The following is a 13,185-nucleotide window of genomic DNA, read 5'->3' on the forward strand; positions in this document are numbered from 1 at the left end:
TTATATCTTCATCAAAAATACTGTGCGTGAGTGTAGACGTCCTGAGTGTTGAAACGCTGTCTGTAAGGCATTCCCGGTGCAAGTCCAGGCCCATCTAGGTCCACCACTCACCTAGTACCACACATTCCACAGGTATGCAGGTCAACCATCCACAAACACCAACACACACACACACACACACACACACACGCGTGACTCTTCTGTTGTGAACAGTTTGCACCAGACTGCCATTGTTCATAAGAAAAGTGTCACAGTGACGACCAGTGATGAGTGAATGAGTGATCAGAACAGAAACAACAAGACTGTGATCCTGCCCACGCTCACCCTGACAAGTTGTGACACCACCATGAAAAACATCTTGATTCTTGTAGCTACAGGCTACGACAAAGCGCTGGAACGACGCCCATTTTAACTCGAGCAGCAAGCCAGAAAGCAAGGCATCAAATAGCAGCCGCACTGCAACCGTGCCCATTCAGGCACAGGGTCACCATGGCTGAAAGAATGCAGGTTTTTTGGTTGTGATAAAAATACAGTGCATACTGAGAAACAAGACCCTGTCGCTGCTCAAACACGCTCCGAATCCTCTCAATGGCCAACAATAAATCCAAAAATTACAGCCTGCGCTTCCAGCGCACTCATTCTTCCAGCACAGCGAACGTCACCGCGACCCCAGACGGGCATTCCAGTAGCTCCATTTTTTTTAAAAATTGCCGGAGGCCTCGTGGATTTCTGCATGCCTGAAGAACAGGCAGGAAGTGGACTTCTCGGGAGGAGACAACCTCGGCCGTCAAAATGAAGAATAGCTGGAAATCTGCTGCCTCCTTCCAGCCCTGTTTGTCCAAACAAAAGTACATGAGTTCAACCATGTTATCATGCAAAAATGTGCGGCACGTTCTCTGCTAGCACAGCGCTTCATCTACACCTCCTCCTCCTCTTGTACAATTTTAAGGCAGGGAAAGCTACCCGACTAATAAGCCGAACATGCATTTCTGCCATGTCCCTGCATGCTACTCCCGTAAAGTTGGTGTAGGTGTGTGGCTGCATGCTGCTCGGTTCCCACCAGACAGCTTATCTGAAAGATCTCCATCTCCGTCTGGCCCAGACACAATTATCTCCCACAAACAGCAAGCGCCCCAAGGAGTGTGCGAGTTTAGCTGTGGCTGAAGCGGGGCTCCCCTCGGGAGGGTCTTTCGGATTTGCTCTGCTGCGGAGCTGCGAGTTGGCGGCAGTGATGGTGGAGGGTGAGGGTGTGAAGCCGCTGGAGGGGAATGGCTGCTCTGTGTTTAAGAGATTTGAGTGATGACAGCGGCGCCACAGGCACAGCGCAGCAACCGCTTACAACCTGCAGTCTGGTGGATTATTCAAAGTTCAACTTTTCCGAAAGCTCACAAGATTGCATAAGACTGTCCAGACTATCTGATAAGATATGAACATGCAATCATTGGACAGAAAGCAAGAAAGCCTTTCTGTTAACAACCAGCATGCATGTATAAAATTTGAAACCAAGCAATGCAGAATACTGAATACTCTTGTCATGCTACATATACAGCATTTATCTAGAGTGATTTACAACCAGTAGTTACAGGGACAGTCCCCCTGGAGACTCTCAGGGTTAAGTGTCTTGCTCAGGGACATGATGGTAGTAGGTGGGGTTTGAACCTGTGTTTATCCCTCTAGGCTACTACCACCGTGCTATGTAACAAATTACTTATATGTGACTGTACACAATATTACCTATTTATTTTGTGTATATATGTACATTTAATAAACATGTATGTATTTTTTTCTTTTGATTCTCTTATTATCTTGAATATGTTTTGAATGGAACTCCTTATATGGAACAATAACTACTTATATTGATTAATTACAGTACCAATGGCAGCTCTGAACATTGTGATTAATAGTTTTTATTAAAAATAAACTATTAAGAGTGTATCACATATCAAGACATTGTACAGTAGTGGACCAAAGCTTGATAAGTGTTCTCACATTCCATACGCACTACCTGCATTCTCACAGTCCCACCCTAAGCAAACCGCCTGCTCCCTTATCGCGCCTGTCTGTCCCACGCCGTTGACGTCTACAACCTCTGTGAAGGCCTGGAGGCCGTGCTGGTCAGTCAGACCTCCCAGGACGGCTGGAGGAGAGGGGGAATTCCAGCTCGGTGCCCAGGCTCGGCTGAGTCCGGCCCGGGGTGATTCAGGGGTGAGTCAGGGCGGCTGCGCCTGGGGTCAGGGCCTGGAGTCGCTCTCTGCGTGAGTAAACCCAGGCTGCTCTGGACCCCTGCTCTCAGGGCGCCGTGAGACGCTGGTGTTTACTTAGTGCGTGAATCATGGCCAGTCCAAAAAGCAGTAATAAAACGGCATTGGACCCTATGCCATTTCCGTCCCGCAGCAGCTAAGAAGTGTCCCAACTACATATCATTTCGGAAAGCCGCAACACTTCAGAAGCAGTAAAAAGTCTCCCTAAAACAAACATTGCATTTAAAAACCGCCTGACTATTTCAGTTGACCGAATTTATGATTTTTTTTTTAATGTTTGGGTGGTCCTCCGGTTAAATAGGCGGCAAATTACCGGATTGTCATACGCAAATACAAGCCAGTCCTCAAATCCAAATACCAAAGCCCGACGTCATCCGTGCTGCTATACGAAACGAAAGCACATTCAAACAATAGCAATCAGCGGGTGATGCTGCCAACATTCCCTCTCCTTCTCTCGCGCTCGACTCACGCCATAAAACCAGCAGAGTCAGCAGAGAAGCCCCCTCTGCCGCAGCTCTGCAGCTCCCACTCCACTCAGCTTTATTCCTCGGACGTCTGCATCAAAGGAGGAAAAAGGACATATTTCTTCCCGGAAGGCGACACATGGGAGTTTTGGAATGAGGGGTCAGGAATGGACCGGTGAAGAATACACCCCTGTCCTTTTCACTTCGTTACTTACTTCATCTAAATCTGAAGTGGCTGACATTTCACAAAAGGCTCTTTCATTTAAATATGAACACAGCACAAGGGACACAGAAAACACACATACGAAAGAACTGGCAAACTCCTGCTGAGTAACAACAAAAGGTAGGAAAATGTCCCGTTAGCCGCACGAAGCCCGCCCCTTTCCCCCTCTCTGCTGAGGTATTTCGCATGTCCCGTACAAAGCTCACGCACAAACTCAGACTCACCAGATAATTCATTTTTAGCCCTCGCAGTACGAGTCCAGCTGACTCCGGACAAGATCAAAAAAAAAAAAAAAAAAGAAGTCCTCCGGCCGGCTGGCCACCTCCGGTTAAAGTTCCCCTCGGCCTCCCCGGCGGAGAAATGAAGACGTTGGGCAGATCCTAACGCATTCTCCAGATCCGTGATCTCAGAGGGCAGGAATGAGAGTGTCCCCAATGCTTCCCCCTCTCCCGAGCTCTTTCACCGACTCTCTCCCCGCCGCTGTGGCCAAAGGCGGGAGGGAAGAATGCGCCGTAACCCGACACCCTCCTAGTTCCTGCTCAATCCCGACATTTCCACTCCGGCCTTCTGATTGGCCAAGGAAGTTCTTCTTATGTTAATGAGTTCTGCCCTTTCTCTCCCCCTGCCTGTGAGGAATGTTTAGTGTGCCTCTGTTTGGACCTTGGAGGGACACAGACACCGCTTTTTTTCCCCTTCCTGCCTCAAACAAACTCACACACCTCCCCCAACTTCTTCTTCCATTTCTTCTTCTCCCAGACTTACCAAATTCCATCTTCCTGGTCATCTTTTCCACTCAAGTGTTCAAAAAATGGTTTCTTTTAGCTCCCGACTTGGCTTTTTAAAGCTCTAAATGCTGTAATGAGATAATGTGTAAATGACTAATCTTCAAACAGATTTTTTTGGTTCGTTTGCACAGTCACTCGGGTAAACACTTTCAGTTTGTTCTGGATAAGCCCTGGTCCCACGTCCTGCTGTCCCTCGGGGCTGGCAGTGTTTGACCAGGGTTGAGGAGAGGAAATGAAAAAAAAAGTTACGTCACCATCCACACCTGCAGACGTGACGTCTACCTTCACCTTACGGCTGGACAAAAACGCGTGTGCAGAGCCTGGACCCAGCGCTGAATTTACAGACTAATCCTCAATAGCAGGGGGTGACATCACACGGCCAAGTGGTGAGGTCAGCAGGTCGCAAACAGGTCTGGCTCTGAGATAACCACCCACTGCACTGCCTAGACCTGACCAACAATGTCTGTAGCATTAGGCATTTAAAGACTTAATGACGTGAATTCTTATTTATTCCTATTATTTTGATAGGTGAGTTCATTCACGCATTTTCAGCATGGGAGATTTCTTCATGGGAGGTTTTGGTCACATGGTGTTATAGGCCTTTTATTAATAATCAAGTGCATTTGGTTACCCCTGATCACCAGTCAGTTTGCTTTAATATCAGCTCAGCTGGTGACAGAGGGAGAAGTGGGCCTGCACCTCCAGGTCAGAAACCAGACAGCTAAAGGCGGTAGGTGGAGATGGGTGGGGGGAAGCAGAACGGGGGCACGCCCCCCCCAATTTAATGTGTCTGGGGCAATTCTGAGCTCTTAACTTGTCACAGTGACCATCTTTTTCTTTTCTTTTTTATTTGAGAGGGGTGCTGTGTCTGGTCTCCATGGTGACTGTGTGGCTCTGACACTTACGCTATTAAGAGACGGGTTCCAGGGGCTTTTACACAACCCACACACACACAATCAAATAGTCTCAAGGGAAAATTGTGACTGGCACAAACACTCTCTACAGAGTCACGGTGAAATCACAGCTGTCAATTAAACAGAGAGCTGGTGTCACCACGGAGATTATGCTATCGCGTCCGACACCATTTCAATTACCGTCTCCTCCCACTCATCAGCTAATGAGCCAGTCCCCGGCAGGACCCACAAATCACAGTCACACTTGGCTGGAGAGAGACGGGGTGGAGGGACGCGACTGCCTGTCGCCTTACGTGATAGATATATACATCAGGTCAGCATGGAAACACATCCTGCCCATCAGATACGCTCACATTAAACGGGGTCTCTTACACTTCCATTCAATTTTGTAACGCAAACGACATTTGTAACCATGTAAAGGAAAATAAAAAAGTAACTTGGGCTGCCATGTGTGTATCCGTAGAAATTGGTACGGGGTGCGCAGGACCACAGAAGGGCCGCGAGGGTCCGTGAGAACACTGGCTCTATTGTGCCACAGTGGTTCTGGTCCGGCTACGCATGCATACTTCACACCTACACACTGGATGGCTCTCCCGCCACTGGCTGACCCCGGGACCCTGGCCCCGGGACTTCATCATTCCAAAATTGTGAAAAGAATTCCCGAAAACATGGTCCATGCCTTGCTGGCGTTCAGTGGAACAGACGGCGCATTGAGGACAACAGATGTGGGTCAGAGAATGTGAATATGGAAATCCCATTTCCTTCTGAATCGATGTTATGTTTGTTTTTTTCTGGTCAGGGCTCAGATGTGCAAAACATAAAGCATTTCCAGGAGGATTTCTGCACTGGTTTCACTGCACAGCCTGCGCTGAATGTAGGTCTCTGAGCACCTGCAGCGTCTGGATATGACATTTCTGGGAGGTCAGCACTGGCGCTGGGCGGCAGACATTTCAGCTGAAACAGCAGGGATCTGCGTCTTAACTCTTCATCAGGATCTTATCAGATGCGCTGAGGGAGAACTTCCTTCTCCATATCTCAGAACAAAATGCTTCCAGCTTCATAATTATTAAAAAAAAGAACCTTTTTCTATGTAATATGAACATTCAGTGCAATGAACATGATACAGCATAAATATATTATATACCCTAATTCCATAAACATTGATCCAAAATAGACATTTTAACCACTGTGTGATTGGCATCATACACCACATTTTAAAACGCATGAAACATTGTAATGCTCATATGACATACTGTGACTGTGATTTCTACAGTTAAATATATGACTGTGTAATTCCTGTAGCCCATGTGGGTGTACAGTTAAAGTGCACCTCTCACATCACTTGTGCCATTCAAAGCATGCTCATTACAGAACATAGCTCGAGGAGAGTCTGCATGTGCTGTGCAGTGAAGACTTAATTCAGAACTCAACAAGCAAAACAAAGCACATCGTTGTGTTCTGACATCCGGAACCCCCCAGGCCAGCAGTGATGCTCATGCTTTGAAGCATGAAAAATAAAGTCTTTCTTTTATTCCTTCATTGTCAGTCTTGCTGAGTTTTCTGTCACTGAGGTCCTTTCAACCACTTAGTATGGAGTGCAGAAGAAAAGTAGACTGTAACAGAGCTAATGGCTGTTACCAGTAAGGACACTCAATTGATAACAAATTGTTGTTTAGTTCTTGCCTTAACCAGGTTGCAGTGTTTCCTAATTATAATAAACGATATGTTGGTTTTGTAATTAGACTCACATTGTTTAGTTATAGTAAAGGACGGTGGGCAGTTTAAAAAATCTCCTGGGTACTGCGGAAGGTCGGAGCTAAGAATAAACCAAGATGGCATTGAGGCAGAGGTGGTTAAAGGTATAGATGTAAAATGATGTATAAATTAATGATAAATTGTTAGTATTTTATTAATAATATTAATTACATAATTATTATTACATTATTAGTTTGTTGTTTGATGGAAGCACAATATGATTTCTTAGGAATTGTTGAAATGTAAAGTAATTAATTTATAGTCTCACAAATGGTATGGTCCACATCTAGACTGGCCCAAGTTTTTAGTAGAATTGAGATGAGATGAGAAGAGAGAAGAGTTTTACTGGCAATTTTTAGATGTTTAGAGGTTTTAGATATATATATATATATATAATGTATTAATTTATTTTAAAGGAACCCAGGACATTCCAAGTATCGGGACCCTGCATCAAAGTCTCAGTGACAGACTAGCAGTTTACCTAAACCCACTTGGAGGCGCTCTGCTCTCCTCCTCCCCACAACCTTTTGATAGCGGACAAGACACCACCACTATCTGTGCAAGACAGGAAAAAACAAGCCACAGCCCTGCCATAAAAAAGCTGTAATAACAGTAAGTGTTTATAGATCTTTCCCCCGGGGGAACAGGATTCATTTGAAACATCTCAACATTAATTTCCATAGATAATTGCATTTGTTTTTTCCCCCATTTCCAATTTCAGCTTTTATTTGTGTTCTTATTGACGCACAAATACGTTGATACGATTAAAAAAAAAAAAAAAACTTTCTTGCTGCTTATTTACTTATTTTTTTAATCATCTGAGCAGTTTGCAGCACCCGGTTAATTCTCAATAAAAAGATTAGCATTAATGTGGCAGAAGGTAAATGACATTATCCTGCACAATGGGAATTGGAGGGGCTTGTTCTATTTCCTGGATAAGTGATGGAAGTGTGAGCGAGATGATCCCTGTGGATCCCTGGGAAAAAAATCCACTTTAAATGCACAGAGGCCTCACCCAAGACCAAATTAAAGAGAGCGGTGGTCGCGTCATTCAATTCCACTCATTTCCTGTTTTTAATCTCTGTTGTGGTTTCTGATCGATTGCGTACGCCCCCGCAGGAGGGAGTAATCCGGCAAAATCTGGTGAAACGGGTAACGCCGCCCGCTGCACTCAGATAGACAACAGCGGTGGCAAACGGCGGCGCGAACCGCGCTCTGATACAGGAGACTGAAGACAGGATGAGATTACTGTTCCTCCCGTATCCCCCCACAACCACAGACACGAAGATGCACACAACGCCGCCATGCCGAGATCGCTGCACGAAAACACACACACATGCACTGCGAAAGACGTCCCCTCCCCCCGCCGCCACGGAATGCAGGAATGCGCCGCTAACTCTACCATACCAGCAGGCCATCCGGACGGCATTTCCAGGAAGGGGACCTTTTCCTATGGGCTGGGCTTGGCCCGGTGACCCGGAGTGACCGGTTCACAGCGAAAGCACGCAGCGCAAGGGCTGCTTCATGGAGGCCTCGTTACCTGACAACGGGCGCGGAGGAATCTCGGCGGTGCCGCGGGAAAAGCTCTCCCCCGGGTCCAAACCCACAGGCCGCGGGGCGGCCCGACAGCAGCTGACTTCGGCAGCGCTCTGTGGTGTACGGCTGGGGGTCAGAATCCCAGCTGTGCCTGTTGGTGGAGCTTCTAAAGATGGGGAGGGCGATCTCCGGCCCGTTGGGCTTTTTAATTGGTATAGGATTGGCGAAATAAAGTCAAAGTTATGATGTCTCTCAGGTGATGCGGTCAGGTGATGCGTTTCATCTACCAAGAAAATGCAAAAATGGCGAGGAGGTGGCGGAGTTGGAGCTGACGTCTGCGGTGAGGGAACTTTAAACCATGATCTTAATAAATGAATAAACGACATATTCTTGACAAAGTAAAAAAGCTGCGTGCATGCGTACATTTGAATCATGTGGTGAGCTTTCGCTCACCGCTCCATCTACCCGGAATAAGCGTTTTTGTTTTTTGTATGAACTGGTAGCCGAAGTCAACAGTACAACACGCCCATGTTTTACTTACTGACTAGCGAGAACGCGGCTGCTCTTGCTCCCTGGCACCACGCAATGGAGACGCCGCCTAACCGGCCGCCTACACTAAACTGTGTTAAACCCCCATGTAACACACATCTCAACATCCAACACGCTGGTTTTCCTTAGTTAAGCAGTGAAGAAGCGAAGGCTGATAAGCAACACAGTTGCCATTCAAAAGTGAATGTAAATATTAAACACTCTAATACTTTTTATGTTCATGTCTGATATGTCTGCATCTGGTGCTGGCCCGGCCCGTCTGACAAATTTCAAAGTCGATGTGGCCCCCGAGATTAAACGTTTGCCCTCCCCTGGTCTAAAGAATGCTAGTCCTCGCCCTTGCAGTCCTGGATTGATGCTAACTGGCTGACTGTAAGGAAAGAAATCTGTTTTCAGCTGTCTGAAGAGCAGCGACGCTGCATCTGGAACAAAGAGAGTAAAGATAATTCATAAAGCAGACATCCGGCAGCAGGGATGGTAGGCCAGTGTGAGCGAGTTGGACAGCTGAGTTTCCTGCATATCTGGAGAGAGTGGGACAGTGGTGCATCACAGGAGGCCATCAGTGCCTGCCACCTAATGTTAAATAATCCCATTTCTCACTAAACTTTGACTAGTGCATTATTTTATCTGATAACATCGTGCAGCCATTTGTTACTGTTAGGATACTTAAAAGCTTCCTGGAGAAAAAAATTATGTTGTAGACAAGCTATGTGTGTCCAGCTCCATGAAAAAATCAGGGATGACCTGGCCCAGTCAATCTCAAGGCTGGTCCCCCTATCCATGATGGAAAACTAGACTATTCGCATTTGCAAGGTTATCTTTCAAAATGAAAAAATCATTAAATTCAAAAATCTTTTATGTCATACCTGTGGTACATCATGGTTTTTATTTTGACGTAATGTTAACAGGTTTTAGGCAGAGCATGCTGCATCTAGAACAATTTTTCATGCAACAAAGAACATGACTAGATTATATTTATATGGATGTAATGCAACATAGCATGAAAGACAAATATGAAATATATTTCAGACATGAAATATTGTACATTCATCTAATAACTTAATTAATTTGTATTTACAGTCCAGTGTTCTGGTTCTTTTATGGTTGTTCCCAAAATCTTCCACTTTCTAGTCTTTTTAGAACCATAATAAAATACAGTGTGCCACTTACTGCTCTGTAAAAGCCACACATGGACAGCAGTGAACGTTAAATACTTTAACACAGCGAGTCAGAGGTTAGAGTTCAACTGTGAGATCTGGGTTTGAGGCGTCTCGGGTTTCTCGTGCTCTGGATGGCACATTCCAATCAGCTCCCTCAGTGTCCTGCCAATCAGCAGTCAGCGCTGTTTGCCATTTACACCGTTCCTAATTGGAAAAACAATGCTGATGCAGATCTTTTTAATCGAGGAGCAGTTTTTAATACAGGCGCATGCCACAAGCTATCTGGTCGTTTGGCATGTCAGTCACGGAAAGAGGACTAAATCTGTGTGAGCAGAGATAACGCTTTGCTGAACCACGATAACAGAAGAAGCTTAATTACCAGTGAACATGAACATCTAACATTGAAAAGACACACAGGCTACAGTTATGTTCCTGCTTCTCAGTTACTCAGTCCATCCCAAACCTTTCTCCCGGTGTAGATTGGACACGGTCCGGACCAGAACTGAGGTTATGCACTGATGTGCATGTGAAGTGACATTTGTGAGAAATATGGCTTTTTGAGCTAGTTCTGTATGGATATTCGTGTGTGGGTGCCAGGAGCCAGGAGCCGGGGCTGAGAGCAGTGGGATTGCTTCAGATTTCATCGATTTTAACTACATCTGTCAGCGACTCTCACAGCAAGACACTCGGACGACCAACCGCATTTGAATAAAATTGCGGCGAATGTGATTGTGATATGAATTCTTCCTGGACCTTCAGCCTGAGGTTGCACTGCAAAAATATCTGAAAAGTACAGCTGGGGAGGAAGATTCTCTGCTAGAGCATGAACGAGAATTTTCAGATCTCCTCAGACATTTAAACTCTTGATTAGCTCAGCAATTGTATCTCTCAATCCTTCACTCCTTATCATGAGTGTGGGCCGGGGCAGGGCAAGGTTCTTCAGGGGAACATCCATTACACCCAGTGAAACACCGTGCCTGGGGGGTCAGTGACATCAGTAGAAGGCCATGAAATGTGACCCCATTCATCAGGTGAGGAATGTGTGTGAGAAAGAGACAAAAGATGTGAGGAGGGCGCACCGTCTCGTTTCGCACCGGTCCACTCCAGTTCTACCACTGTTCTGCTAATCTATTCCACATAAGCTAGAATGGGAAGATGGGCATTTAGTCACCATACCCAAGGCATGACATCATCGGAGTCAAAAGGTCAGGGGGTCAGCTGAGTGCTGGTGATCTCGTCAAACTAAGGGTGGGAAGCCATGGCAAGTGTCCTGTAGTGATGCAGTGCAAAACATAATTGATTTTTTATCATAATGACGTTGCTTGGTGATAAAAAGCAAGTTGAAAAGTAGTAGCGGTAGTGACTGTGGCTGCCTGATCTGAGTACAGTGGGTAGGAATTCGGCCTTGTTCACATGAAATGAACGGCCTCTGAATGGAATTCACGTTTTGTAGCTGCAATTGCAGTGTTTCACTGGCGTTTGCTTGACTCTTGTTGCGGTTTAATGTTAGTCAAGATTTCGGCAGAAATTGACGGCAGGAAAACGCTGCATGCAGCGTTTATTTGAAACAACTGAACGGCCCCGTGGACGCTTTGATCGGTCGGTGTTCTGTTCACGCTCACCCGACGGCACAAACACCAGAAAGACGTCTGTTTTAACTTATCGCTTATCTCGCTGACGCATTGTAAAGTGTAAAACATAATGTAAAGTGATGTAGAAAGATTTAGGGGATGCGCCGATGATTGTAATTGAATCGAATCGTGAATGTTCACACCTTTAGCGTCCTGTGTGGCACAGTAGATGTGTGAGCCCCTCACAGCAGCGGATTACCCGCTGCCTAATAAGCCATTACCGTCCCTCGGAGCTGGCGATAAGGCTGAGAGGAACCAGACACTCCATTCCCTGCAGTTGTCGGGCGCCATGTCCACACGGGCAGCTTTCCTTTGACCTTGAGCTTAAAATAATGCACACATATACAATGCTATTCTGTACCTTTCACGCTTCCTGGTTTGGACTCGCCTGCACCCTAAAGCGCTAATAAATGAACGCAGCAGGAACTGCATTCCTGAACGTTCATTATGTGCATTTATTAACGGTCACGAGTCCACACTACTTTTAGGGGATACTGATGTTTGGTCAGGTACAACGAAGAGATTCCCATGGTGATGGATGATCCAGAGAAGAAGCCAGACCACCTACCTCTGTACATCCCCCTCTCCACAGTGGGCAGTAATCCTAGTGATTATACAGAACCAGGGACAGCAGCATGGCAGGTTTCTGATGACAGTTTATGGACACCCTCCCTGCTTGTGCTGATTGCAGCATGTTCTCTCTCTCTCTCTCGCTCACTCCCTCGCTCGCTATCTTTAACGGGTCCTAAATCCCATTGTGAGGGTTTGCACACCCGACTGGCAGCAGCGTCGGGGCGCATTATGGCTTTATTGCTGTGCTGGATCTGCTTAAAGGAATGAAGAACACCCCGTCTTGATGGGCTGGTAATTTCAGCTTCATTTAAAGACGGAGTTCATTTTCAGCCTGGACCCACGATTCGAGAGCAGCCGGGGTGCAGAGGTGGGACACGCACCACAGCGAGGGCAGGGGGGGGTAAAGATGAGCAAATGACAGGAAGGACATTAGAAAAGAGGAGAAAACGAGCTGCATGTTCTTTCCAAAAGAGTAGATTAGCAATCAGAAGGGTACAACTGGTACAACCACTTAGTGTTCAGTAAAAAAAAACATGCACACACACACACACACACACACATAATAGAAATGAGACTTATCCTGCTGCCAAACAAACCACAGCAAATCACCAGCCAGTGCGCTAGGACTGAATGGGGTGCATTGTGAGTGGAGTCTGCTTTCAATCCGTTATCTGATCGTAGCCGCCAGCGCATGCAGCTTCTCTGCACTCGGCGCTGCAGTGCGGTACCTACCTCCGCTGGAGCCCCCTGCAGGCAGTCAAACATTTTACAGAACACCTGGAGAGAGCGGAGGACAGGAGAGGACAGGCTGTGAGAGGCATACAGGACCAAAACAGGAACGCCCGCACATACACACACACAGAGTATATACAGTACTGGTCAAGTAAAAACTCATGTCCAGACGTCCTTCGTGTTGTAAATGACCACATATCCATACCCAAAAAAGCAAACACGAGTGTATATGGACACATAAGCGCATACCAGCACATACAAACGAAAACAGGAAAACGCACACTTTGCACCAGGTTGTCACGTTACGGTGTGCTTGTTGAAGTGTGTACTCTTCAAGGAGTATTTCAGGCATCCGAGATCAGATAATCTGCATAGGAAATGAATGTAAATGAAAACAGTGCCGCATCAGCGCGCAGCTGCACATTAGCATCCGCGCGCTGGAGCACCGACTCCACCGATGCTCATTCCCGACGTGCTGGGTCTTGCAGCATTTCGGATGGAGCTTCGCCCGAGCCCCTCGCACACTTGTTCCGCAGAGACCGGAGCACGTCCCCGCAGCTCGCCGCTGCTGCTGCTGCAGATGCTAATGAAGAACAGCGGCA

The 13,185-nt window shown here is 46.6% G+C and overlaps 1 protein-coding gene across 3 annotated transcripts in view; it reads right to left on the reverse strand.

Annotated features, from left to right (window-relative positions):
* Window positions 1-13,185, reverse strand: part of bcar1 (BCAR1 scaffold protein, Cas family member) — a 54,167-nt gene that overhangs the window by 23,736 nt on the left and 17,246 nt on the right. Inside the window, exon 1 of one of the 3 annotated variants that reach the window (XM_028958849.1) lies at window positions 12,584-12,618. The exons of 1 other annotated variant lie outside the window; for it this stretch is intronic. In XM_028958849.1, the coding sequence (XP_028814682.1) occupies window positions 12,584-12,616 (33 nt within the window). In that variant the 5' untranslated portion in view covers window positions 12,617-12,618. Of the gene's footprint in view, window positions 1-3,172; window positions 3,441-12,583; window positions 12,619-13,185 lie in introns of those variants that run through there. One more of the 3 variants, XM_028958852.1, reaches the window with a different exon arrangement.

Source organism: Denticeps clupeoides, chromosome 17, assembly GCF_900700375.1.
Source record: "Denticeps clupeoides chromosome 17, fDenClu1.1, whole genome shotgun sequence".
Lineage (NCBI taxonomy): Eukaryota > Metazoa > Chordata > Actinopteri > Clupeiformes > Denticipitidae > Denticeps > Denticeps clupeoides.